This window comes from Sycon ciliatum, chromosome 7 (assembly GCF_964019385.1).
Source record: "Sycon ciliatum chromosome 7, ocSycCili1.1, whole genome shotgun sequence".
Lineage (NCBI taxonomy): Eukaryota > Metazoa > Porifera > Calcarea > Leucosolenida > Sycettidae > Sycon > Sycon ciliatum.
This window is the reverse complement of record NC_088649.1, coordinates 28054591-28081569: the sequence shown is the minus strand read 5'-3', so window position 1 is coordinate 28081569 and position 26979 is coordinate 28054591. Positions and strand designations below refer to the sequence as shown.

The 26979-nt window shown below is 44.4% G+C and overlaps 2 protein-coding genes and 1 long non-coding RNA gene across 3 annotated transcripts; 2 read left to right on the top strand and 1 right to left on the bottom strand.

The window, feature by feature from the left end:
- Positions 1-2081: 2081 nt before the first annotated feature.
- LOC135821782 (uncharacterized) lies at positions 2082-3905 on the top strand. Its single transcript, XM_065334779.1, has one exon. It carries the CDS (start codon positions 2082-2084, stop codon positions 3903-3905), a length of 1824 nt encoding a protein of 607 aa, XP_065190851.1.
- A 2190-nt stretch (positions 3906-6095) lies between these two features.
- On the top strand, positions 6096-6998 carry LOC135821781 (uncharacterized). Its single transcript, XM_065334778.1, has one exon. It carries the CDS (start codon positions 6096-6098, stop codon positions 6996-6998), a length of 903 nt encoding a protein of 300 aa, XP_065190850.1.
- A 17103-nt stretch (positions 6999-24101) lies between these two features.
- LOC135820640 (uncharacterized) lies at positions 24102-25932 on the bottom strand. The gene is made up of 2 exons (XR_010554154.1): positions 25602-25932; positions 24102-25022 (listed from the first exon to the last, which is right to left on the bottom strand). It is a non-coding gene; the product is annotated as an uncharacterized LOC135820640 (long non-coding RNA).
- Between the last annotated feature and the right edge of the window lie 1047 nt (positions 25933-26979).

The following is a 26979-nucleotide window of genomic DNA, read 5'->3' as shown; positions in this document are numbered from 1 at the left end:
CAATTTATTTGTATAAGAAACTGAACTATTAACTGACGACAAATGTATGTACAAGAAAGCGTTGCAGTGAAGAATTTTGCGAACGCGATATGCTCCTTGCAGAGAAGGTAAGTCAGTTCGAATTTGCGTCGTGCAATAGCGGCAGCACCATCGTCCATCTTGCACAGTGCCTTCGCAATTGGAGCGAATTCGAGGGCATTTCGAGCGGGACACTCTTGCCTGCGGAAAAGATTCATTGCTCGTTTATGCATCTCCGTTCCAGCATGATCCTTGAACGCTGATGTTCTCAGGTTCTTGGATCCGGTTATGAAAGCCTCGCTGAAGTTTTTACAACTGCGGACTCTGTCTACAAACTTGATGCACACGGCACCCTTCAAACATTCTGCTAACGGCCGATCGTTCTTCTGCCGGTCAAAAATCAGCCAGGCGGAAGTAGTCAGCTCTGCATCATTGTCCGAGATTCACTTATCGCAAGAAGCGGCCTTCACACCACGGACCTTTTTGCCCGGCGGCAAGTCCTCTGAATCTCCCTTTCGCTTTCCACAAGACATTCTAAAAGACTATCTGCATTCCTGGTCAGTGAAAGAGTGAAAAATAAAAGATGACATCTTCCTCTCAAGAGCGAACAACTGCACTGCAGACTGCAGATCAACCCTTCGATTCAAGTGCGAAGTCGACACCATGTAGATCTACCAAAGGTCGAAAGTGTGAATTGACTGTAGCAACCGCGTTGCTACAGGCGGATCAAGTAAGTCTGGTGAAGTCTACGCCTGAGGCTACGGAGTAGACGTGTTAGTTGTACGATATGTAAGTCGCATTTGGCACGAAGCTCCGAAGAAAGCCCAACTCTGCATAAAACGGTCGAAAGGTTGCTGCTCTTTTTTTCCTTTTTGACCGGACACTATGTCTGGTGAAATTGAAAACGTCCGGTCACTGGCCGAAAATGGCCGGAAAATGTCCGATGTCCGGCCGTTAATCTATGCCCTGCCACGTCGTAAACATCAGCAGTACGGCGGAGTCGGGATACAACTGCATTGGAACGAACACAATGTGAAAAGCGAGAAGGCCTTTCACTCTCGAAAACTTGCAGTTTCACAACATTCTCCCCACCAAAGGGCTTCTCACCGCCGCACAACAACTCCTAAGTCAAAACGATCGGGGCTCTGACTACACGCCCAGAACGAGTCATCCGCTGCTGTGGCAGTGGCCAAGGTGGAATATTACGAGTGCTCACCATTTCTGCCAACTGAGCAATGGTCTGCGGGCTTGCGCACTTCAGATGAAGCTCTAACGTTGGCTTCACGAGAGCACATACCGGAATGACTGCGGAGCTACCCAGGATATTGATGGCGAACTTGTCCATCCGCTGTTGGCTTGATTCCGCACCGAACGGCTTCACCTCAACAGTCTCAACACCAAGCGTGCCGATCTGGGCTGTCACGCACAACACAGTCACTGGGCCACTGCCTCGTGGGGCGGACGCTGGACCAGATAACCTACATTCGATCTCCGTGTTCCACACAGTCTCGCCGCTTACTTCTTCCGTGCTAACCAGTATCGCTTTTCTCATTTTCTCGGCTTCTACGCCTTGCGCTTCTAAGTCTTGCACCTCTAACACTTGCGCCTCTACGTCTTGCGCCTCTACGTCTTGCGCCTCTACGTCTTGCGCCTCTACGTCTCGCGCTTCTACGTCTTGCACTTCTACGTCTTGCACTTCTACGTCTTGCGCTTCTACGTCGTTCGGCCGAGACTCCAGCTGTTTCTGAGCGTCTCCGACCGATGTCGCCATGCTCTGTACCGAAGCAGTGGGCCTTGGATCCGATCCTCCCACTGGCTTCAAATACTCTTCTGACCGCTGCTTGTCTGTAAGCAAAGTCTTACACGCCTTGTCCGGCATCCTCCCGGGCGAGGCAAGCAAATCTCGCTTTGCTTCCTCATAATATGTACTGACGGCGATGTGCTCGCCCATCTTCTTGAGCTTTTCGTTAAACTCTGTGCGGAGCGCACCCTCTTGCCGTCTAGCACTGCGCTCTTCAAACTCCTCGCTCTGTCGGAGACTCTTCTCCACGTATTCTCTCAAGATGAGGAAAGGAGTATACCCCTATGAGTACATGAACAGCTTCTCCAGGTTCGATGAGACTCAGCTACCAGCACAGAGTGAGTTCTACTCTTCACTGTCTGATGAGGGGGTGAGTGACGATGACTACAAACATGCTGAGACAATGTGGATGAAATTCGACTGTCAGACTCTTGGTGATTATCACGACTTGTATCTCAAGACCAACGTGTTTCTCTTGGCTGACATCTTTGAGAATTTCAGAGTAGAAGCTGTCAGAACGTATCAGCTGGATCCAGCAAATTACTACACTCTGCCTGGTTTTGCCTGGGATGCTCTGTTGATGTACTCAGGTGTGTCCTTGGAATTACTAACAGACTATGATCAGCACTTGTTTGTAGAATCAGGAATGAGAGGCGGTGTGTCGATGGTCTCACAACGATATGCTGCTGCTAATAATCACTATCAGGAGAAATTTGATGCTGATCAGCCATCGTCATTTATCCAGTATCTCGATGCCAACAATCTCTATGGTTGGGCAATGTCACAGCATCTCCCAGTGTCTGATTTTCGGTGGGAGAAACCATCAGAGAAACTCCTGAACAAGATACTAAATACTCAAGATGATTCCTCATCGGGGTATATCGTCGAGTGTGATCTGGAATATCCACACGAACTTCATGGGAAGCACAACGATTATCCAGTTGCTCCGGAACGTCTTTCCGTCAATGAGGACATGCTATCTCCATACCAGCAGGAGCTTATTGATAAACTCAATTCTTCCGGAGTAGATGCTCTCAAACTTGTACCAAACTTGAGGGACAAGACAAAGTACGTTCTCCATTACCGAAACTTGAAACTCTACACTCAGCTCGGACTACGTTGTGTCAAAATTCATCGTGCTCTGAAATTTACTCAGACACCGTGGATGAGAAACTACATCGAGAAGAATACAGACCTCCGGAAGAAGGCAAAGGATGATTTCTCTAAGGACTTCTATAAACTGATGAACAATGCGGTGTTTGGGAAAACTATGGAGAACGTTCGGAGGAGAGTCAACATAAAATTGTTGAGAAGTCGTGAGGAGAAGAAAATCAAACAGCTTGTTGCCAAACCAACGTACAACCGCCATGTGATCTTCAACGATGACCTGGTCGGGGTACAAAGTAACAGGACAAAGGTCGTCCTCAACAAACCCATATATGTTGGGATGTCGATTTTGGATCTCTCAAAGACACTCATGTATGACTTTTACTACAATCACCTGAAAGTGATGTATGGCTCTGATGTGAGACTCTTGTACACCGATACAGACATTCTTCATTTCTTTACTGATGATCTGTTTGATGACATGAGTGAGTTTCTTGAGAAGCATGATACAAGCAATTATGATCAATCACATCCGTTATATTCCGAGAAAAACAAGAAAGTTGTTGGCCTGTTCAAAGATGAACTCGGTGGAAAACTGATCACTGAGTTTGTAGGACTTCGTTCCAAGATGTACAGTTACTCTGGTGAGGAAAGTGGAAAAAGAGCAAAGGGGGTGAAAAAAGCAGTGCTCAAGAAAACTATCACACATGATGATTTCCGAAATTGTCTCTTGGATCAATCCGTGTTCCATCGAGAAATGACAACACTCCGGAGTCATAGTCACGTTATATTCGGAGAAACGGTTAATAAGATAGCCTTATCACCATTGGACACAAAACGATACATCACAGAAGATAGATGTAGCACGTTAGCGTTCGGACACCATGAAATACCAAAATATCTGGCTGAGGAGGGGTTTGATAGTAGCATTTCATTCATGAGTTATGCTCCGGATATGATGAAGCAGTTCGTCCAGTGATCATGAGAAAGAAAAAAAGGAAAAAAAGGAAAAATATAGAAAGACATTTTTTTTACTTTTTCTTACACATTCGATTTTCTATAATCCTCCCATATAGCATCAAGTCTTTGTTGTGACGTTTTACACTTTGGAATGAATGGTTTGATCTTGATCACATCATCTTCATCATCAACGAGTTTCGAAAGTAGGAATGGATAACTCACTTTGACTTTTTCCTCTTTATTTGCTACTTCCTTGATCCTCTGAATTTTATCAACAAGATTGTTGAATGAGGTTTTGCTAAGATATTTTGGTAAACCAACCTTGTTCAGGGTTATCTCCAACCTTGTTTCGATTCCTGTTCTGGTTTTGGATTTTTCTATTTCTTCGAAGAAAGATGTGGTATCATACAGATCATTTTTCTTCATCTCATACACCTCAAGATCCTCTGGAGTTACTTCATTTTCCAAAATCATCAATTCTATATCTGTAGGAAACCATTCCTGGTTTCTATAGTCAATGTAGTCCGCTATCATCTTATCTTTCCTGGTAGAGTGTTCATCATCTATCCATGTATCCATCACTTCTTCTTCTTTGTTTGTGGAGTAGTCGTCATCAAACCACGCATTCATGATTTCACTTCTAAAAAAATATTTTTTGCTTTTCGTTTTTGTGGATTGTTTGACTATTTTTACAAATCGTTTGCTGAGAATTTCACTTCTTCTTTCTGGAAATGCTTTATAGCAACAACAACAAGTTTGAGACTGAGAGTGTCATCAGTCTTGTCTTTGTAAACCCACTTCAGGTGAACGATACCATTGACGGTGTCACCTTGCTTGATCTTGTTGGTTTTTGATGGTTTGTTATCCTCATCAAAGATAGCACAATCAGGAGAAATCTGGAGAAACAGTATTGGGTGGTCACACTTTTCTGTGTTAATCCTGCTTCTAACCACAATTCCTTTGGATTTTATCTGCTTCTCAATACAACGGATGGATTTACAAATGCCACTGTCAGAAGAAAATTTCAGAGAGTCCTCTTGTCCTTTCTTCACAACATTCATGATATTTGTCTCATCAGTGAATTTTATGTATGGTTCCTTACCATTGATTGTCAGTGATCCACATTTATTCCCATCCTTGATTGTAATTCGACAATCAATGGAGTCAGTGAGAATAGCAGCTGTGTCAAACGGGGTTGGCTTCTTGCTTGTCATCTTGGAAAGTTTGTGTAGAATCGTTGGTTATACCTATGGCAACCGTTCCTCTGATACAGAATAATTAGGAATCCTCATCCATAGCTGAACCACCCGAAGTTGGCTCAGAAACCGATCCCACATCAGTCCTCGAAGTGAGCCAAGATGGGGTAAGTGAAAAGCTGAAGTTGGCTCAGAAACCGATCCCACATCAGTCCTCGAAGTGTGCCAAGATGGGGTAAGTGAAAAAGCTGAAGTTGGCTCACTTCCAATTTTCTCGGAGACCGCAAGTTGACTCACTTTTCTGGAACTGGGTTGAGCCAACATGGGATCAGTGGTTGGAGTGGTAAAATTAGTACTTGGAGGTGTAAAATTAGTACTTGGAGTTGTAATATTAGTACTTGGGTGTCTATCCTTTAGTACAGTAGTATAGGGGGAGGGGGAGACTTTGGAGGGAGGTCCGAAGGGCCGATCTAGAAAGTCGATTTTGGCTCACCTGGAAGGTGAGCCAGAACCCCCTCCCCCTATACTACTAAGGCAATTCCTTGCCTCCTAGTTCTCGCTTGTACAAGTTGTCACCCTTCCTCGATGACGCTGGGTTGCTGCAGGTCGGCGGCAGGCTGTAGGAAAGTGAGCTAGGATATGACGCTAAGCACCCTATCATCCTAGCGAAACATCATCTGACCGAGCTCTTGCTGGAGATGGTGCATAAGCAACGATTGCACCAAGGTGTCGAGAGCGTCCTTGCCTTTCTTCAACGCAAGTTTTGGATTATGTCTGGGCGTCGCCTGCTGAGAAGTGTTACCGAGAGATGCTTTGCTTGCCGTTGGTTCAAGGCCAAAGCAGCAGCCGAGGTGGTGGCGCCCTTACCAGCAGACCGTGTTGAACATCAACAGCCGTTCGGCCTTACAGGCATAGACTACGCCGGTCCTCTTTACGTCCAAACGGGAGAGCGGTCCGCAAAGTGATGGGTCGTGCTCTTTGTATGTGGTACCACTAGAGCAGTTCATCTGGACATGGTGGATAGTCTGTCAACAGAAGCGTTCCTTCTTGTCTATCGCAGATTCGTCGCGCGACATGGGAAGCCTTGCAGAATTCGTTCGGACAACGCTACGACGTTCAAGGCTGCCGCGGAGAAGATAGAGGTAGTGTGGAGCTTCAACCCTACCGCAGCACCCTGGTTTGGCGGGTTTTATGAGCGCCTGGTCGCCTGCGTGAAGACACCTCTGAAGAAGGTGTTGGGCAAAGCGCTTCTGAAACCTGAGGAGCTGGCCACAGTCCTGGCGGAGATCGAGGCAGTGGTGAATTCGCGCCCGCTTACGTCCGTATCAACGGACATCGGTGATGACATGGCCTTGACCCTGGCCATGATGATGGGAGATGTCTTTGCACCAGGGGCCCCCGAGGTAGAAGACGGCGTTACAGCTGCACAATTGTCGGCCCGGTTCAGTTACATCATCAATGTCAAGGAGCACCTGAGGAAGCGGTGGCGGGAACAATACTTGGTCGGCCTCAGCAGCTACCAGTCCGCCCAGGCCCGTCCGATCAAGGCTGGCGAGGTTGTCCTGGTTGTTGACGACAAGAAGAAGCGGCACCTTTGGCGCCTCGGTAGAGTGATAGAGCTGTTCGCTGGTCGAGATGGCAAGAGCCGAGTAGCACGGGTGAAGATTGGTAACAGCACCATGCTCCGGGCAATTCCCCGTCTGGTTCCGTTTGAAGTGGCTAGTGAGCCCGAGCAAGTGGCTAGTGAATCGGAGGTGCCAATCGAGCAGCTGGCAAATACTCCAGCGGATGAACAGAGTTATCCCGTCTCAATCCCAGCAAGTCCAGATGTGGGGCAACCGGCTGAGCCCCGAGAGTCACCTTGTTTGAGGAGGTCTAGGCGGGCCGTCAGGATCCCAGCTCGTCTTGACTTGTAGTGTGCGAAGACCTTTGGTGGGGAGGATGTTGTAAATGCGTTGAAAAGGTCTCCGTTGCACGTCCTGAAATCTCGTCACGACTTCGACTCCTTGCCTGTTTTCCTGCTAGCTGTTGCTGCATGCCATTGATTTAGTCTAATTGATTCTGTATTAGGTAACTTCTCTTACCTGTTGGTCTTTGGCCACGAATGTCGTCTGAGTAATTATGAACATTGCGTGCGTTTGCTAGTAGAGTTCACGATTTGCTAGAGTTACTTACGTGCTTTGTTACTATTCTCCCTGAGTGAAGTTCCGCTGCTGAGTAATCCTACGATGTGTCACTATCTGACAGGGTTTACTCTCACCCATATCGGGTGCAAGCACCCACTGACAGGTGAAACCCTTCGGCTTCCCATACGTCTCTTTCATCTTTCCTTTCGGATTAATTATTGTAGTTTGAATTTCTATTTGTTTATTTATTTTGTGTGTGCGTGCACGAGCCGCTGCCATGTTTTTGCAGTCGTGTATACCGTCATATGGTCATCTCACGCGTGCACGATATCTGGCTTGCCTTATTTGTTGCGTGTTTGGTACGCTGAGTTCGCTTGGGTTGCCGTGTGTGCACCGGTACTGGCACGTTTTGCTGATGACAGCGTTTTGAGTGGTTTTGTTCCTTTGTTGTTTTCTTTGGTGTTTTTCGTTGTTCTCTCAGAGTCGCAATAGCTCTCTTACCCGTATACCCGTTATGCATTCTATTCTATCATTACTGTAATGTTTATCTATCTAAACTCGTAATGCTCGTGGTGGTTGAGACTGAGAGTGCTTGTGTGCGGTACGCCTGGAAGTCTTGAGTGAGGTATCGTTGAGATACAACGCATACATAAAAGGGTGCTTGAATTTGACGACTTCTGAGTTCTTGGCTGATGGACTATCATACGTGAACCGCTGGATAAGGGAGGCAATCCACATCTCCAGACACCTGACCATCCTAAGGTGAACCGTGATCGTGGCTGGGTGTTGCTTGACAATTGACAATGTGAAAAATTGAATGATGATCATTGTTTCTGTTGCCACTGTCCTGTCCTGTTGTCATGTGTGCTTGTTCACGCCATTGTTATATACCGGTAGTTCAGCACAATGTTGTAGTATAAGTGCAGTTTGGCGACGGAATCTCATCTACTTTTATTTTCTTTTGTCATAGTCCCACCACTATTCACACCTTGTTTTCAGGCACATTGGTATTTTTGGTGTGTGTTTTTTAGTTACACGTGGTTGGGTGTGATTTGGATTGTGAGCTTGTGTGAGTGAGTGTTGCTGTGAGTGTGAGTAGGAGTGGGCGTCTCAGTGTTTTGACACGTGCATGGGTATGTGTGTGTGCCTGTGCCGAAAGGAGGGTCCAATGTTATCACGTGACGTATGCTGTAGTTTCGTTCCACTTTGGGTTGCCTGTTATAGGTCCACCTCACTTGTTTTTTCTTGTTTTTTCTCCTCAATCCTGATGATGGCTCCTGGCCTAAAATTTGACCACTTTGCTCCCCCTTATGTTATGGCTGCCCGTTTTGGATCCATCAGTTGCCTGATGATTGTAGTAATACGTGAAACTCAGAGTTGTAACAAAGCTTCCAAACTCTCTCTTGTGATTGAGAATTATTGTAATTGTAATGCTTGCTAATAGCTGCTACAGTAGTAGTTGTTATTAGCTCTATACAATGTGATGAATCTGGAAAGGCGATTGTCTTCCATTGATTATTGGGCTAAATTGGGCTAATGCGAACGTACATGTATACCACCCAATGAACACCCAACCGGGGATGTTCACACCCACTGGATTAAGGACACGTGCATACTTTAGTGTCTTGTATTTAAAAAGCCTGTCTTGTATAGTCAATAGAAGCCTGGTTTCCATGCTGACATACAAATAAATACCTGGTTGAAGTATAAGACTGATACACAATACACGACATCACGGTACATGCATACACCCTTCTGTAAAATGTACATGCATCCACACCAGATATACATGATTATGCATGTCACAACGCCATTCAAACGTATAGAAGTAGAAAACCGTACTTTACCAATAAAGAAAGACACCATTTTATTACAAAGAATAAGAATATTATAGTCTTAAAGGGGAAGTTAAGGCAAAAATTAAAATTTCACCAGTTGTAGTCTTCCGGGTGCTGAGTCGAATGGTCTTGGTCCGAGGAAGCTGAGAGGCTCCCTTCCTACTTGAATCCCAATCGAACTCGCGCACTTCCACCGAAACTGGGTGACTGCGCCCTACTAGATGGGGATTTGTATGCAAAATGTCACTAAAAGCGCCATTTCGTTCTTATAAAAGCACGGATGACCGCGATTGGCCCATATGTTGTAGTCTTTTGGACGCTGAGTCGACTGGTTTTGGTCCGAAAAGGCTGCGATGCAGCGTTCCTCCTTTATTCCCAATCGAACATGGTTGAACAAGCGGTCACGTGGTCCTGGGTGCCCAAATCACCTGGTCACCACGCCAGCAGGTGACAACTTTCACACCAAGGTTCAACTCGAGTTCAACTCGAGTGACAGGACTGCACCCAAAAAAGGTCAAACAGGCTATAGTAGTAAGTTGTACCCTGCAGGCACGGTGACCAGGTGACTGGTGTACGCAGGAGCACGTGACCGCTTCTTCAACCATGTTCGATTGGGAATAAAGGAGGAACGCCGCATCGCAGCTTTTTCGGACCAAAACCAGTCGACTCAGCGTCCAAAAGACTACAACATATGGGCCAATCGCGGTCATCCGTGCTTTTATAAGAACGAAATGGCGCTTTTAGTGACATTTTGCATACAAATCCCCATCTAGTAGGGCGCAGTCACCCAGTTTCGGTGGAAGTGCGCGAGTTCGATTGGGATTCAAGTAGGAAGGGAGCCTCTCAGCTTCCTCGGACCACGACCACTCGACTCAGCACCCCGAAGACTACAACTGGTGAAATTTTAATTTTTGCCTTAACTTCCCCTTTAATATGGCAATAAGTAGGACGAGCTGTAGCGACATGTGGACTACTTTATTAACAATGTAAGCGATGGAGACGATGCAAGAAACAACCTAAAGGGTACGGAAAAATACATGTAAGAAGAAAAAGGGCAATGGAAAAAAAGATTCGAACAAGTTTTCGTACAACACTCTTCAGGAATCACCGTTGTACTAAAGAACAAAATGAGAGCAAAGGAAATAATATAGCAATCAAGGTAGGGTGACACGACACAATGACAGCACTGGAATATCGAGGTGCGATTTCTCACAAAAGTGTGCAGAAAACAAGGGTATACAAGTAAGAACTAAGCGTGATAAGTGTGTATCAGCAACAAAAACAAAAAAAGTGAGAACGAATGATAATAATAACAATAATAAACAAGAAGGTGACAAAACACATTTAGGCACAAGTGGCAACAACGTTGCCACACTACACAAAAGAACATTATTTGAAAATTTTTAGGGTAATAACACAAGTGAGGAGGAGAGTCGAACCGCTGTGGATGACGGAGCAGGTTCTGATTCGGACAGTGAGGGAGAAGGTGAGCTGAGTGAGGGTGAGAATGAGTGTGAGGGTGTGCGCGTGAGTCTAGATTTTGTGCATCCGTCTCGTAATAACAAGTCTTCAGTATACAATCATTCGGTTTCTAGTACTGACTGTTGTCGTACTTATTCTGATTCCTGTTTTTCTGTTTTGTGCCGTGCTCGCCATGGTTATCTTTTGCAGTTACAAGTTTTGGAAGCTGTTTGTAAGCGCATTCATAAGCCGAATTTGTGTGTCCAGAAAGATAGTGTTATTACCCTAAAATTGTTCAAATAATGTTCTTTTGTGTAGTGTGGCAAATTAGGCTTATACAGACACTGAGTCTGTCAGTGTGTCGAAGTCAGTGAGTCGGAGTCAGTGAGTCGGAGAGCAGTGATGGAAGTTATGGTGAGAGTGCAGGTGAGAGTGTTAGTGCTGTGTGTAGGTTTCGTGGTAGCAAGTCTTCAGTGTACAATCATCTGCTAGCTAGTCCTGATTGTTGCAATTTGTATTCCGACTCTTCGTTCACTGTATTGTGCCGTGGTCGTCATGGTTATGGACTACAGTTAAAAGTGTTGGAAGCTATCTATCAGCGTCTGTATAAGCCTAATTTGTGTGTACAGAAAGATAGTATAATTGGGTTGAATTTGTTCAAGTCACGTGTCGTGTTTAGTGCGGCCAAGCTTGGCCGTTAACATTCTAGGTGTAATGTACTGCTGTTATGTGTTATCACGTTGTCTTTCCTTCCTTTCTCCTTTGTTCATTTCTCGCTTTGATTTTTAAAATTCACCCTTGTAAATTTCACTGCTGTTGCTCTTAGTGTTATTTCTCTAACTTAAATTTTCTATAATAGTTCAATTATTAACAAATGGTTTGCACCCCACACCGGAGCTCGCGCTATTCCGCCGACTTTACTTGACACTTGAGTTCAATTATTATTATTATAATTACTACGAAGTAGTGGTTGCGACTTCGGCGATGATTTGTAAGAAAGGGTTTGCTCCCCACACTGGAGCTTGCGCTATTCCGCCGACTTTACTTGACACTTGACTGACTCACGACTGCCATCCAGAGCACACGAGAAGTCCATCGAACCTTCGACTCGGCAACCTGCAAGAAAGCACCACTCCCTGCTCAATACACAGTGTTTCGGGGAATTCACCCCTCATCAGTTGAGCTTGAGTAGGCTGAGGACGATTGTGCCTGAAGAGCACCACTTATACATATGTCCGCAGATTGAGTATATATAATTATATATATTTACACACAACAACAAGGTTGTCAGTTTCATAATACCAAAAGCTTTTCACCCATTTTCATCAGTGGTTACATGGGAATGAGCAAGAACGAAAACGAAGCCAGAATTTATACTGGGGGTAGAGAATCAGCAAGAATATTCTTACGCGCCTCAAGTTCACACTACACTACCATAAGAATGTATGGAGCAGTGGAAAAATGCGGGAAACAACACATGAGGGGAATGCAGTACCAGAACAAACACGTGATAAAGTTGTTAGTCCGGTTGCAGCTTGAACAGCCGTAGCATCTTGATGTGCTTCTTTTGTCGACACAGTTCTGGCCGCAAACTGCGAATGTACAGCGCCTCCAGTGTGAATCGGTGCGCGCTGTTTCGGGCTGGTGTGATCACACTGAAGCTGTTGTAGTCTTTTGGACGCTGAGTCGACTGGTTTTGGTCCGAAAAGGCTGCGATGCAGCGTTCCTCCTTTATTCCCAATCGAACATGGTTGAACAAGCGGTCACGTGGTCCTGGGTGCCCAAATCACCTGGTCACCACGCCAGCAGGTGACAACTTTCACACCAAGGTTCAACTCGAGTTCAACTCGAGTGACAGGACTGCACCCAAAAAAGGTCAAACAGGCTATAGTAGTAAGTTGTACCCTGCAGGCACGGTGACCAGGTGACTGGTGTACGCAGGAGCACGTGACCGCTTCTTCAACCATGTTCGATTGGGAATAAAGGAGGAACGCCGCATCGCAGCTTTTTCGGACCAAAACCAGTCGACTCAGCGTCCAAAAGACTACAACATATGGGCCAATCGCGGTCATCCGTGCTTTTATAAGAACGAAATGGCGCTTTTAGTGACATTTTGCATACAAATCCCCATCTAGTAGGGCGCAGTCACCCAGTTTCGGTGGAAGTGCGCGAGTTCGATTGGGATTCAAGTAGGAAGGGAGCCTCTCAGCTTCCTCGGACCACGACCACTCGACTCAGCACCCCGAAGACTACAACTGGTGAAATTTTAATTTTTGCCTTAACTTCCCCTTTAATATGGCAATAAGTAGGACGAGCTGTAGCGACATGTGGACTACTTTATTAACAATGTAAGCGATGGAGACGATGCAAGAAACAACCTAAAGGGTACGGAAAAATACATGTAAGAAGAAAAAGGGCAATGGAAAAAAAGATTCGAACAAGTTTTCGTACAACACTCTTCAGGAATCACCGTTGTACTAAAGAACAAAATGAGAGCAAAGGAAATAATATAGCAATCAAGGTAGGGTGACACGACACAATGACAGCACTGGAATATCGAGGTGCGATTTCTCACAAAAGTGTGCAGAAAACAAGGGTATACAAGTAAGAACTAAGCGTGATAAGTGTGTATCAGCAACAAAAACAAAAAAAGTGAGAACGAATGATAATAATAACAATAATAAACAAGAAGGTGACAAAACACATTTAGGCACAAGTGGCAACAACGTTGCCACACTACACAAAAGAACATTATTTGAAAATTTTTAGGGTAATAACACAAGTGAGGAGGAGAGTCGAACCGCTGTGGATGACGGAGCAGGTTCTGATTCGGACAGTGAGGGAGAAGGTGAGCTGAGTGAGGGTGAGAATGAGTGTGAGGGTGTGCGCGTGAGTCTAGATTTTGTGCATCCGTCTCGTAATAACAAGTCTTCAGTATACAATCATTCGGTTTCTAGTACTGACTGTTGTCGTACTTATTCTGATTCCTGTTTTTCTGTTTTGTGCCGTGCTCGCCATGGTTATCTTTTGCAGTTACAAGTTTTGGAAGCTGTTTGTAAGCGCATTCATAAGCCGAATTTGTGTGTCCAGAAAGATAGTGTTATTACCCTAAAATTGTTCAAATAATGTTCTTTTGTGTAGTGTGGCAAATTAGGCTTATACAGACACTGAGTCTGTCAGTGTGTCGAAGTCAGTGAGTCGGAGTCAGTGAGTCGGAGAGCAGTGATGGAAGTTATGGTGAGAGTGCAGGTGAGAGTGTTAGTGCTGTGTGTAGGTTTCGTGGTAGCAAGTCTTCAGTGTACAATCATCTGCTAGCTAGTCCTGATTGTTGCAATTTGTATTCCGACTCTTCGTTCACTGTATTGTGCCGTGGTCGTCATGGTTATGGACTACAGTTAAAAGTGTTGGAAGCTATCTATCAGCGTCTGTATAAGCCTAATTTGTGTGTACAGAAAGATAGTATAATTGGGTTGAATTTGTTCAAGTCACGTGTCGTGTTTAGTGCGGCCAAGCTTGGCCGTTAACATTCTAGGTGTAATGTACTGCTGTTATGTGTTATCACGTTGTCTTTCCTTCCTTTCTCCTTTGTTCATTTCTCGCTTTGATTTTTAAAATTCACCCTTGTAAATTTCACTGCTGTTGCTCTTAGTGTTATTTCTCTAACTTAAATTTTCTATAATAGTTCAATTATTAACAAATGGTTTGCACCCCACACCGGAGCTCGCGCTATTCCGCCGACTTTACTTGACACTTGAGTTCAATTATTATTATTATAATTACTACGAAGTAGTGGTTGCGACTTCGGCGATGATTTGTAAGAAAGGGTTTGCTCCCCACACTGGAGCTTGCGCTATTCCGCCGACTTTACTTGACACTTGACTGACTCACGACTGCCATCCAGAGCACACGAGAAGTCCATCGAACCTTCGACTCGGCAACCTGCAAGAAAGCACCACTCCCTGCTCAATACACAGTGTTTCGGGGAATTCACCCCTCATCAGTTGAGCTTGAGTAGGCTGAGGACGATTGTGCCTGAAGAGCACCACTTATACATATGTCCGCAGATTGAGTATATATAATTATATATATTTACACACAACAACAAGGTTGTCAGTTTCATAATACCAAAAGCTTTTCACCCATTTTCATCAGTGGTTACATGGGAATGAGCAAGAACGAAAACGAAGCCAGAATTTATACTGGGGGTAGAGAATCAGCAAGAATATTCTTACGCGCCTCAAGTTCACACTACACTACCATAAGAATGTATGGAGCAGTGGAAAAATGCGGGAAACAACACATGAGGGGAATGCAGTACCAGAACAAACACGTGATAAAGTTGTTAGTCCGGTTGCAGCTTGAACAGCCGTAGCATCTTGATGTGCTTCTTTTGTCGACACAGTTCTGGCCGCAAACTGCGAATGTACAGCGCCTCCAGTGTGAATCGGTGCGCGCTGTTTCGGGCTGGTGTGATCACACTGAAGCTGTTCAAGCTGCAACCGGACTGACAACTTTATCACGTGTTTGTTCTGGTACTGCATTCCCCTCATGTGTTGTTTCCCGCATTTTTCCACTGCTCCATACATTCTTATGGTAGTGTAGTGTGAACTTGAGGCGCGTAAGAATATTCTTGCTGATTCTCTACCCCCAGTATAAATTCTGGCTTCGTTTTCGTTCTTGCTCATTCCCATGTAACCACTGATGAAAATGGGTGAAAAGCTTTTGGTATTATGAAACTGACAACCTTGTTGTTGTGTGTATATAAATTTTGTTCGCCTACCTCTCTATTTAATTATATATATATATTAGTATAGATTATAGACCGGTTAGGAGGTCTATACAGGATATATAGACCGAGTAAAAGACCGAGGTCCCCCGAGGTCTTTTACGAGGTCTATATATCCTGTATAGACCAACTATGAGGTCTATAATCTATTTATCGTGTTCTCCACGCAATAGTTTCTCTTCATATACGACATATCCTTGTAATTCTAGTATTATACTATAGCCTATACCGCATTGTACTGCATTGAAAGTCAAGATCATTGTTTAAACTAGGTTCAGCATCGGTAGCACAGTGGCTGGGTGGTAAGGAAGAGTGACTGAGATTCACAAGGTTGTGGGTTCAAATCCCATCTTGTGTATTTCTGCTTTCTTCAAAAATTTCTTTTTCTAAGTTGGAGAGAAAATTTCTAAGTCCAAGAAATTCTAAGGAGTCAAATATAAGTAGTCAAATATATCGTGTATTTGACTAAAGCGGGATTCACAGAAGCTTTTTTGCGATGCGACACGCGATGCGACAGCCGCGAAACCGGGAAATCCCCAAATCGCAACCATCGCGGACCCTACGCAACTGACGCAACTGGGCCATCGCAGGCCATCGCAGAAGTTGAGCTAGGCTCAACTTTTGCGATGCGATGCGATGCGACAAGCGATTTGGCGTACGATTTTGACCTTTTCTACAGCAAAGTTGTACAAAGGTGCAAGAGTTGCCTATAAATTTGTACAAGTTGTATCAAACCGCGCGAATATCATGGTGACGTAGCCAAATCAGCAAGATGTTGTCGCATCACTGACTTCTTCTGTGAATGGTATTTCGCGAGTTCGCATCGCACGCGTCCGTCGCAGATCGCGTCGCATCGCGTGTCGCATCGCAAAAAAGCTTCTGTGAATCCCGCTTAAGCAGTCAAATACGCGATATATTTGACCGCTTAGGTATCAGGGAAATTAGTGGGGTCAAATACTAAGAAGGCGATAATATATATTAGAGAGGTTTTGCATTCCGAATTTCGGAATTATTTTCGGAATGTGGCGGCAGCAGTCGAAAAAGTAGTCGAACTTTCGGAAGTGTGGTGGCGAAAGTGCATGGTTTTCCGAAAATGGATTTTCGGCTCTTTCATGTTTGGGAGTACATATTTGAATACAAAAAAGTGTATTTTCATGTTTGTATTTTTGCTTTCTGCTGCTCTCGATTATTTGAAAAAATTTCCACGTATGTAGTCAGTTTGATTTTTGCTGGTTTTGCTGCTCTCGCTGATCTCGCCATGTTGACTAATCTTCTCACACTCCATCACACTCTATCTTCCTTTGCCATGGAGCCTACTGACAGTACAAGACAGTAGTTCGCCAACCTCGTCTTCAGCTGTTGGATCACTTGGTCCACCATCAGTACGTCCTCATCTTCGAACCGCACCCAAAAACAGTTTGGCCTGCGCACATGGATTTGATCCTGCTCAGGGAGTCGTAAAATACCAGGTATTTTACGACTCCCTGATCCTGCTCAACCCCTTCGACGCTCTCCATTTTGTTTTGCATGGCAACCCTTGGAAACGAAGTGCCAAGCCTCTTATACGGGCAAAATAAACACAATTACGAGTGCAACCTCAACAGCACCGGAAGAAAAACGAGCAAAAAATGGCTGTGAAGACAGTCGAGAGAGCAAAAAATTAATGGCTGTGAAAACAGTCGAGAGAGCAAACTTGGAAACGAAGTCGAATCAGATTTTCGGAATGCAAAACACTGAAAATACCGTTTTTCGGAACGCGCTTTTTTCGGAAAAGCACAGTCGAAAATAATTCCGAAATTCGGAATGCAAAACCTCTCTATTATTGGGTATCACGCTCCTCGGCTTTCGCCTTGTTGAGCACTCTCAGTAGGCTGCTCTAGTGCTGCTGCATCGCGCAATGCTCGCTACATTTTGTAGTTTGAGCACTCTGGCACTAGAGCGACGAGCTACCTTAATGTCTGTGGTGCCTCCTTTGCACCATGGCTGGTAGCTCGGCCTATTTAGCTCGTAGCTGTACTGATGAGGCCTTTATGGCCGAAACAGCTTGCTGTCTACAGCATTGGGTATTATATATATTATATATATATTTATCGCCTTCTTAGTATTTGACCCCACTAATTTCCCTGTTTACTCGAGTCTGGGCTGTTTGATTTGTGAGTACCGCCGATATTGCACTGCCCCAAATAAAGTTGCGTGCCGGTAGAGCAAGAATTACGATCTGCAATCTGTTTGTTGTACCTGCAAGAATGTGCTGTACATGTATCGTATTTTCTCTGTTGTTGTTTCAGTTGCCGTCATGTTGCTAAAGAAAGGTTCAGTGACTCATTTGTTTCATAAAAGACGAGTCAATGGTTTGGTCTGGCTTAGAATCTTTCGCTGTAGAAGAAATCTATTCGTGTCTCTATTGCAGTATTGGAGAAATAATTGTATTCACTCGTTATAAAAATAGGGTTAATACAAACTCACAGAGCAAATGCCATCGGTTCCTTGATGTTCGTCCTAAAGAGGTTTGACCGGATATCATTCATACTCCCCCAAAGTCGTGTAACATGTTATTATTACGGAGTGCCTTGTTTATCTCTCAGTACCTCCAACCATATATCCTTGCCCCTTATATCCTCAGGATCACTGTAGTTGTTGGAACGAGGTGTCGGACTCAGCAATGTATTTGTTTACATTTTAATACATGTTTATTGTTCCTTTTTTGCTGTGTTGTTTTAGATAATCGTGGACTTGTAACACTTTGAAGTCATTGAACTGCTTCCAAAGGTTTTACCGACATCAACAGGATTACGATTTCATTACAATATGATGCCGGATGACCTTATCACGACAACCCATGACTACAATTATAAACACAGAATCAACAAAAACATCTGCGGCGCGCACCTGGTTACAATTCTCATGTAAATGTGATTTAGGGTGTGGACATCTGAATTTTCTGAAAGACAAGACAATTTTATGACAGAGTCATGAAATTCTGCAACATTCACAGAATGACCTGCGTATAAAAAAAAGTATCACCGCCACTACTCATATGATTCCCCTGCAGAAGAACATTAGGCCAAAACAAAAAATAGGCTTGTTTCCGGTCGGCAACCCCTCAAAAGCCTTTAAAGGAGACTCGGTCGGCCGGAATGAAACTTTTTTTGGATACTTTTTTTGGTTCCTCAATCATTGTGGCATTGATGGACAAGAGCACCTACACATGTACATTGTACATTATATCATGGCAAGGATCAATGTCAAAGTTGACTGAATCACTGTTCTTGTACAGCCAGTGGTGTATTCCTGTTTTCGTACATCCTGAGAAATCAAGCAAACAGTTCGAGTCCTTCCAGCTCCGTTATTCTAGCTCGTATCGACCCCGGAGGTTTTCGGGCTGACAGCTGAGAATCTTTGCTACCTTGTAGGTGTTTCAATTGTGGAATTCGGTTGAGATTTGACTGAGGTATGACTCGTTTAGTGCACTTGCACACATGGCATTGCCACCGTTTGCATACATTTGGGACCAAAAAAAGTTTCTGAATTTGGGAAAAAGTGGCCCGGTCGGGCGACCAGAAACAAGGTCATTATTCCCGTAGCTATGCAGAAGACGTTACTTCAGTAACGTCTGGCGCTAGCCAGGGTCCACACAGCTTTAATTTGGTGTTTGTTTGTGTGTTTGTTTGTTTGTGTCACGCCTGGCGCTATTTTGTATCTATCCCGTACTGTACCGTACCAGCAAAGACAGCTGGCCACAATATTTTTGTTTGTTTGTGCCATCAACATGCCTGGCGCTATCCCGTACCTGTCCCGTATCATCAAGAGTACGGTACCATCAAGAGAATGAGTATATATGCGAAGTGTATGGGGGGAATGCATTCAGTGCAGTAACATTAAATTTTGTGTGGATTTGTGTGCGAGGCCGAGATCCCACTAGCAGGCTGGCTGGGCCGCCTGTCGACCAGCCCGGAAATCGCATGTAGGCCGATAGCATAATAATTATAACGTATATACAGTCATGTAGATGTATAGCAGGGAGTCATATTATGTAAACGACTCCCTGCTGTATGGGGAGATTTTCTGGAAAGAAATACGAAGTAGGGAGACGAGTAAATGCAATCAGAATGGATGTTAGTTGCCGTCAGTATAATAATAAGAAGAAGAACGCCCGTGATCGGCAGAGTCAGCGCCGGTCCCAGGAAACGTCAGGACCGACATCCCGTCGACTCCAGAACGCCCGTGATCGGCAGAGTCAGCACCAGTCCCATACCTATGCGGAAGACGTTACTTCAGTATCTCATTGAAACGTTTTTTGCAATACAATGATGTAGTTAATCAAAGGAAAAAGCACTCCCATCAGTTCTAACAACATGCACGATGAGGTAGGCAACAAAGCATAGCGCAGGGCCCTGAGCTTCCAAGCTCTCTCGTTTGTTTTGACCTTCTAGCAATAAAAACTGCTTTATGGCAGTTTTCTAAAAAAAGTTATTGTGTTCTAGTCCATGGACCCCGTCTAAAAAGTAAGAAATTAACGAAATGTGATAGCCGAAAATTAAAATTTCACACAAAACCTCACAATAATCACAACACTTGAAATGCTGCTTTCAACACTAAACTTGTACTGCACCAACCAATGGCAACATGCATGTCATGTATGCATAGGAAAGAGGATCACGAGGGGAAAAGGTCTTCTACATGTAGCTTTTCATTCTGTGTGTGATTATTGTGAGGTTTTGTGTGAAATTTTAGTTTTCGGCTATCACATTTCGTTAATTTCTTACTTTTTAGACGGAGTCCATGGACTAGAACACAATGTTTTTAGAAAACTGCCATAAAGCAGTTTTTATTGCTATATAAAGAGTCGGCGTGGAGAAAGCAATTTTATTAGTGCAATTAGGAGTATAATTGATGCAGACATGGCCAAACAACAACGAGTTCATGGAATTTTTAAGGATTTTTATGTTATTCAAAATCGATTTTCGTGTTCCGCTCATCAGTGAATAGTATCGGAACTGAGGGTACTGTGTACAAAATAGAACATTTTATAACAGCATAATTAATTAAAAGTGTGAACAACAAAGGAAGTGCTACAGCATTACATAATAGGTGTCAAACATAGTGCTAACGTATATAACTGAGTGCAGCCACAAAGCAAGAGGTGATACAGTGCAACATGACACAACATTTACATCTGATAACCAGCTACGAGAACAACTTTAGCGCGACTACATGCTTCTTTTGTTTACAAAGAACAGGATTATGCACACGAATACATACAGCTTCCAGAACCTTCAACTGCTTAACATAACTTGCACGGCACAAAACAGAAAAGTGAGAATCATCGTACACACTACGACAATCTGGACGTGATAACAAGTGACAAAATACAGCTGACTTTTTGCTCACGTCGCTCTCTTCCGTCTCATCCCGCTCCTTTCCTTCGATCTCCTCCGCCTTATCCTCGTCCTCCGTCTCATCTTCATCATCATCGTCCTCATTACCACCATCATCATCATCAGTCACTTCCTCATCATCCGTTTGATGCTCAGTCTCACTGCACTCCTTATCAGCCTCCAACATGGTACGTGCGTTCATGGTGAGGAAGGATGTCCTACCTCCCCAGCTTTCAAGCCATTTGGTTTATCTCTTTGAGTGCCGGAATTGTGCTGCCCGGTACGTTGGTAGGACTCTTCAACACCTGAACGCACGTTTCAGACAACATGTGCCGTTGCACTTATTACCACCAGCAGCCAGAGCAAAGCGGCCAAAGCGTGGTAGGCCGTGTAAGAACCCAGTTAGCTCAGTAGACAAACACGCTGTGCCGACAGCGCCGGCTGTTCCAGTGCCACCACCGGCCCCACCACCTGGGGTGCCGTGGGTGGCTGGGGCTGGGGTGGGTTTGCCATCATTGACCTGGCCACCACTTCTCGACCCACTGCAAACGGCAGCGGAGCCTACTCTAGCACAACATCATCGTCCTGGAATGGAGGAGGGGCCACCGAGCGACACTGAACCTTCACCTCGGCAGTTGCCCTTGCCTCCGCCTGAGCCACCCCCTTTATCTTTGGTGACTACCGAGACGGTGGTCCCCCCGGTGCTGGGATCCACGGTGCCGACTGTGTCTGGACAGAGAGGGAGATCATCGACAAACCAAAATGAAACCAATATCCTCACCCATAGACCCAGAAGAAGCACAGCAAACTATTCACTTGAAATTTATGCACGGAATGGACTTGGCCCACGCAAAATGGACAGTGGAAATGGGTGTGCAGTAGCAGAGAACCCAGCAACGGTGACGCGGAGCAGCGGTCAAACGACTTGTGATGCTGGTGGAGATGATGGAGCCATGTTGGAGGCTGATAAGGAGTGCAGTGAGACTGAGCATCAAACGGATGATGAGGAAGTGACTGATGATGATGATGGTGGTAATGAGGACGATGATGATGAAGATGAGACGGAGGACGAGGATAAGGCGGAGGAGATCGAAGGAAAGGAGCGGGATGAGACGGAAGAGAGCGACGTGAGCAAAAAGTCAGCTGTATTTTGTCACTTGTTATCACGTCCAGATTGTCGTAGTGTGTACGATGATTCTCACTTTTCTGTTTTGTGCCGTGCAAGTTATGTTAAGCAGTTGAAGGTTCTGGAAGTTGTATGTATTCGTGTGCATAATCCTGTTCTTTGTAAACAAAAGAAGCATGTAGTCGCGCTAAAGTTGTTCTCGTAGCTGGTTATCAGATGTAAATGTTGTGTCATGTTGCACTGTATCACCTCTTGCTTTGTGGCTGCACTCAGTTATATACGTTAGCACTATGTTTGACACCTATTATGTAATGCTGTAGCACTTCCTTTGTTGTTCACACTTTTAATTAATTATGCTGTTATAAAATGTTCTATTTTGTACACAGTACCCTCAGTTCCGATACTATTCACTGATGAGCGGAACACGAAAATCGATTTTGAATAACATAAAAATCCTTAAAAATTCCATGAACTCGTTGTTGTTTGGCCATGTCTGCATCGATTATACTCCTAATTGCACTAATTATTGCTATATATATTTTTTTGTCACCAATCAATGGAATGCCCTATATCAATATGTAAATGATGGCCTTCACATCATATCAATACCGTATTATACGCATCGAGGTGCAAGTCTTTTCTTGCAGAAAATGGCACTAGGCTAGCTTGTTCTTCTGCGGGGAAACATGTGAGTAGTGATGGACAGTGGTGATACTTTTTTTATACGGAGGTCATTCTGCGCATGTTGCTGTAGCAGAATTTCATGACCCTGTCATAAAATTGTCTTGCCTTTCAGATATTTCAGATTTCCCCACCCTGGATCAGATTTATTTGAGAAATGTAACCAGGTGCGTGTCGCAGATGTTTTTGTTGATTCTGTGTTTTATGTAATGGTTTATAATCATGGGTTATCGTGATAAGGTCATCCTGCATCATATTGCACTGAAATCGTAATCCTGTTGATGTCGATACAACTTTTGGAAGTACTTCAATGACTTCAAACTGTTAGTCCACGATTTTCTAAAACAACACAGCAAAGGAGGAACAATAAACATGTATTAAAATGTAAACAAATACATAGCTGAGTCACCTCGTTCCAACAACTACAGTGATCCTGAGGATAAAAGGGGCAAGGCTATGGTTGGAGGTACTGAAAGATAAACAAGGCACTCCATAAATAATAAAATCTTACACATATTTTGGTGAGTATGAATGATATCCAGTCGAACCTCTTTAGGAAGAACACCAACGGACCGATGGTATTTATTCTGTGAGTTTGTCTTAACTTATTTTATATATATATATAACCAGTGAATACAATTATTTCTCCAATAGACATACGAATAGATTTCTTCTACAGCGAAAGATTCTAAGCCACACCAACTCATTGACTAGTCTCGTATGAAACAAATGAGTCACTAGAGAGGTTCTGCAAAACGAAAATGCGTACAAACTTTCGTTCTACATGTACATGTACATGTACGTCATGAAGTGCGAAACTTCGCACGAACTTTGGACGCGAAACTTGCAGGGAACACGAAATGAACTGTCGTAGGAAATTTCGTGAGATCGGGTCATGGCGTACATGCACTACGAAAATGTGCAGAACGCAAAGTTCGTGCAAAATTTTGTACACACTTTCGGAAGGACTGTAGCGAAACTTCGTTCGAATTTTCGTTTTGCAGAACCTGTCTACTGAACGTTTCTTTAGCAACATGACGGCAACTGAAACAGCAATAGAGAAAGTACGATACATGTACAGCACATTCTTGCAGGTACTACAAACCAGTCCGTGCGCCAGATTCAAAAAAGTCGTCTAAAAGTTGACTTTTCATTTTCCGCACTGGGCAGTTTGCGGGTACTTTTTGAGTCGCATTCTCAATGGTGGACAATTTTGGAAAATGGTTTTGTGTCTATGGCTCGTTTGTTTTGGCATTTCGCTACCTGTGTGGTGAGCCTAAAAATTGCGCTTAGCCGTGGCAACGCAATGGTGTATTCCGTTTTTCAGCCAGATGACTTGTTTCGCTGTGGTCCGGCATCTTCCTAGATTCTCAGCCGTCGTCGAATTTGAGTTTATTCGAAAGATTTTTTAGGGTGCAGGCGCGGGGCAAGGCTTTCACTCCCAGCCAATGGCACCATTTGGCATAACTCAGCCCTATGAACACGTCACCAGGCCCTCGTTAGTGTCCAGCCCATATTTCCAAAAAATGGACTGGACTTGAAACTTGAGTGTACAGACAGTACTATGCATTATGCACGTAATGACTGTATGCAATAACTTTCGCAAGCTACACAAGGACTCGCTGCAGAATAACAATGATATTCACACCATATGCCATTGTGGTGCACCGTGATACCAATGACAGTATATTTATCGGTGATCAATTGCCTACTGGGTCGCTCCGTTGCCGAGAACGTCAACTTTGCGGACTGTGGAATGACCCGCGACACCGCCAACCACCCCTGACACAAAGCCAAATGCTGAAAGAGCTGACTAATACGGTACCTAGCAAGTTAACTGGATAATGCTCACCTTTAACAAAACCAGGACATAAAACAGTGCTATGATAAACTACCTCCAGTCACCGGAAACAAATACAGTGCATTACGCATATGGATAGAGATTGCACTAGTACATGTATAATTGTATACCAATCTTAGAGAAACAAAACAAGTTATCGGGTCTATATCATCAGAGTTGGCAGCTATATGTATTGGATTCTCCTGGTGTGCAGAATGATGCTGGCGGCGTGGTTCATATCCACTGTTGGCTTGCTGTCGGCAGTACCTTCACTATCTCACGTCTAAGGCATTTATAGTCTGCATGACTTGGATCAGAACGCCATAGTTATCCACACGAGAATGGTAATAAATCCAGATCACTAAGGCCTTCTTCATTGCAGTTGGCGCAATACGTTCACGGGATCGCGTCTCCGACCTCCAAATTGTAATTATAGCTGGCTAGTCTGTTGTTTATTGGCAGACAAGAATTGCGATGCTTCTTCAAAAGAGGCATTTTAGCGATGTCTGTCCATGACATATTCCGCATTGCTGTGTGTGGAAGGAAAGGTGCAACAATATTAGATTGCTGCTGGCCATAGACATCAAACTGCAACATCTGGGCTTCAGCTGTCACAGGTCCATTGACAGAGAGACTGCCGCATATTGCACATACTGCAAGCTATTGATTTCATGCCATCGCCTCATGGATCAGAAGTCACCACACTGAAAGAAGAACAGCAGAGGAAAACAGAACTGATGCGGTTAATCGATGCAGTTAATTGGCAGCAACAAATTTACTCCTTCATTTCATTCGACGAATTTGGGTCGTGTAATGCAAGAAAAAAGTCAGAGAGCAGGATCTAGGAGTGGGCATGCACCAGTGCTGTTGTGCCTATAATAATTAGATGCTCAGAATTTCACCACAATAATGCACATAAATACTGACATATTTACACTATGCAACCTAGTAGTCAACAAATTCAGAAAAAAATCTAGTACTTCAGCTGGTGAAATATCCCACCTCTATCCCCTAAGCTCAAATGTCCCTGTAAAATTGATAAAGGATTGGTAGATGCTCACTCGGAGTGGTGTTTGAAAAGTAACACAACAGGTCATGACGATTTAGAGCATGCTCAATTGTCTCTTCTCATAAAATCACAATATTGCCTGTGCGTGGTTTATTTCGGGTGCAGTTGTGGGGCACATAGGTATCACTCTAATTTCTCGTGCATTCGAAAGATAAAGCTTTGGTCTATCACCCCACAAAGCGGCTTTAGTGTCCGCGATGGGTAAATGCCTTACCTGGTGTGAAATTGGTGACCATATTCCTCGTTTCAGCAATTACAAAAATGAGACATTCGTCCTTGGTGGCTGCTCACGAACTGCAAGCTCCAAAATAATTTTCCATGGTACGGCCATAGGTGTCTACATCACTCCGAGCCATCTCTCCAGTGTAGGAAAGGTCTCCTGACGAGACTAGAAGGGCTCTAAGCAGCAAATTTCATTGAAATATTCACCATTCGGAGATAGGCGAAATCAACAGAAAACAAGCCCGCAGGTGCGGCGCCTTGGAGGCTACGATTCCCGCGAGAAAATGAAAATCGGTCTCTCAAGGGCCTTGGCGCACGGACTGAAACAGATTGCAGATCCTAATTCTTGCTTTGGCGGCACGAAACTTTATTTGGGGCAGTGCAATCTCGGCGGTACTCACAAATAATAAATCAAACAGCCCCAGACTCGAGTAAACAAATCCAATCACACAAGTACGAGATCTTCACGAGACGAGACTGCACCCATTGGCTTGTTTCGTATGAAGCAAACAAGTTTACTGAACCTCTCCACAATGGAGATTTTCCCTGATACCATAATTATGCGAATTTATTTTGCAAACTCGGTCAATGACTCCTTGAATCTTTCTCTCCCTATTGGGAACTGCCAACGATAGTATGCCACTGACCAGTGCCTTACTTGTAACATACCAATGTACAATGAATATGAGTATTTCGACAACACATCTAAGTGTAATAGTTTTACCTTGACACGTCTTGCTTGTCTTATGGTAACACCTTGTGTTCCTACTATTCTCACTCCTGCGGTTCTCACCTTTCTTTTGCTTTATAACCTCTGGTTTGAACATCATTCGACGAATTCTCCAATCAATCAAGTCTATACTGTTACACTGGTAGCAGAGGATGGTTGAGATCATCGTTTGCCCTTTGACGTGCCTTGTGCTCCTGGCCGCTACTGCTCTGCTATACGCCGCTTTCCGTGAGATCCGCCGCGCTCGGGACAACGTGGCTGCTACAGTTGGACGACATCAATTACCTGCTACATCAAGCTCAAGTCCTCCGGATCTAGCCCCGTGTCGATCGCGTTCTCTCTCCCAGACAAGCCCGAGCCTCAAACGCGTTACCAGAGAACCGAATGTTTTCCATGGCAACCCTTCCGAGTTCAAAGAATGGGTATTTACGGTCGAGTTAGCCTTGAAGTGCTCACCTCAAGGTGACCCGGAGAGCCAAGTTAACTTTGCGGCTAGCTACCTCGCTGGGAATGCTCGTCTTTGGCTAATTTCTTCCCTGGAAGCAGGTGAGCAATTTTCGGATTGGCATTCTTTGAAAAGCGCCCTAGCGCGAGTGTATGGCCCGCACTATGATGGGGAAAGAGTGCGGTTGGATATGTT

What these genes read in the sequence shown, in the direction of transcription:
- LOC135821782 (XM_065334779.1), top strand. Translation starts at nt 2,082, where the DNA reads ATGAGGAAAGGAGTATACCCCTATGAGTACATGAACAGCTTCTCCAGG.
- LOC135821781 (XM_065334778.1), top strand. Translation starts at nt 6,096, where the DNA reads ATGGTGGATAGTCTGTCAACAGAAGCGTTCCTTCTTGTCTATCGCAGA.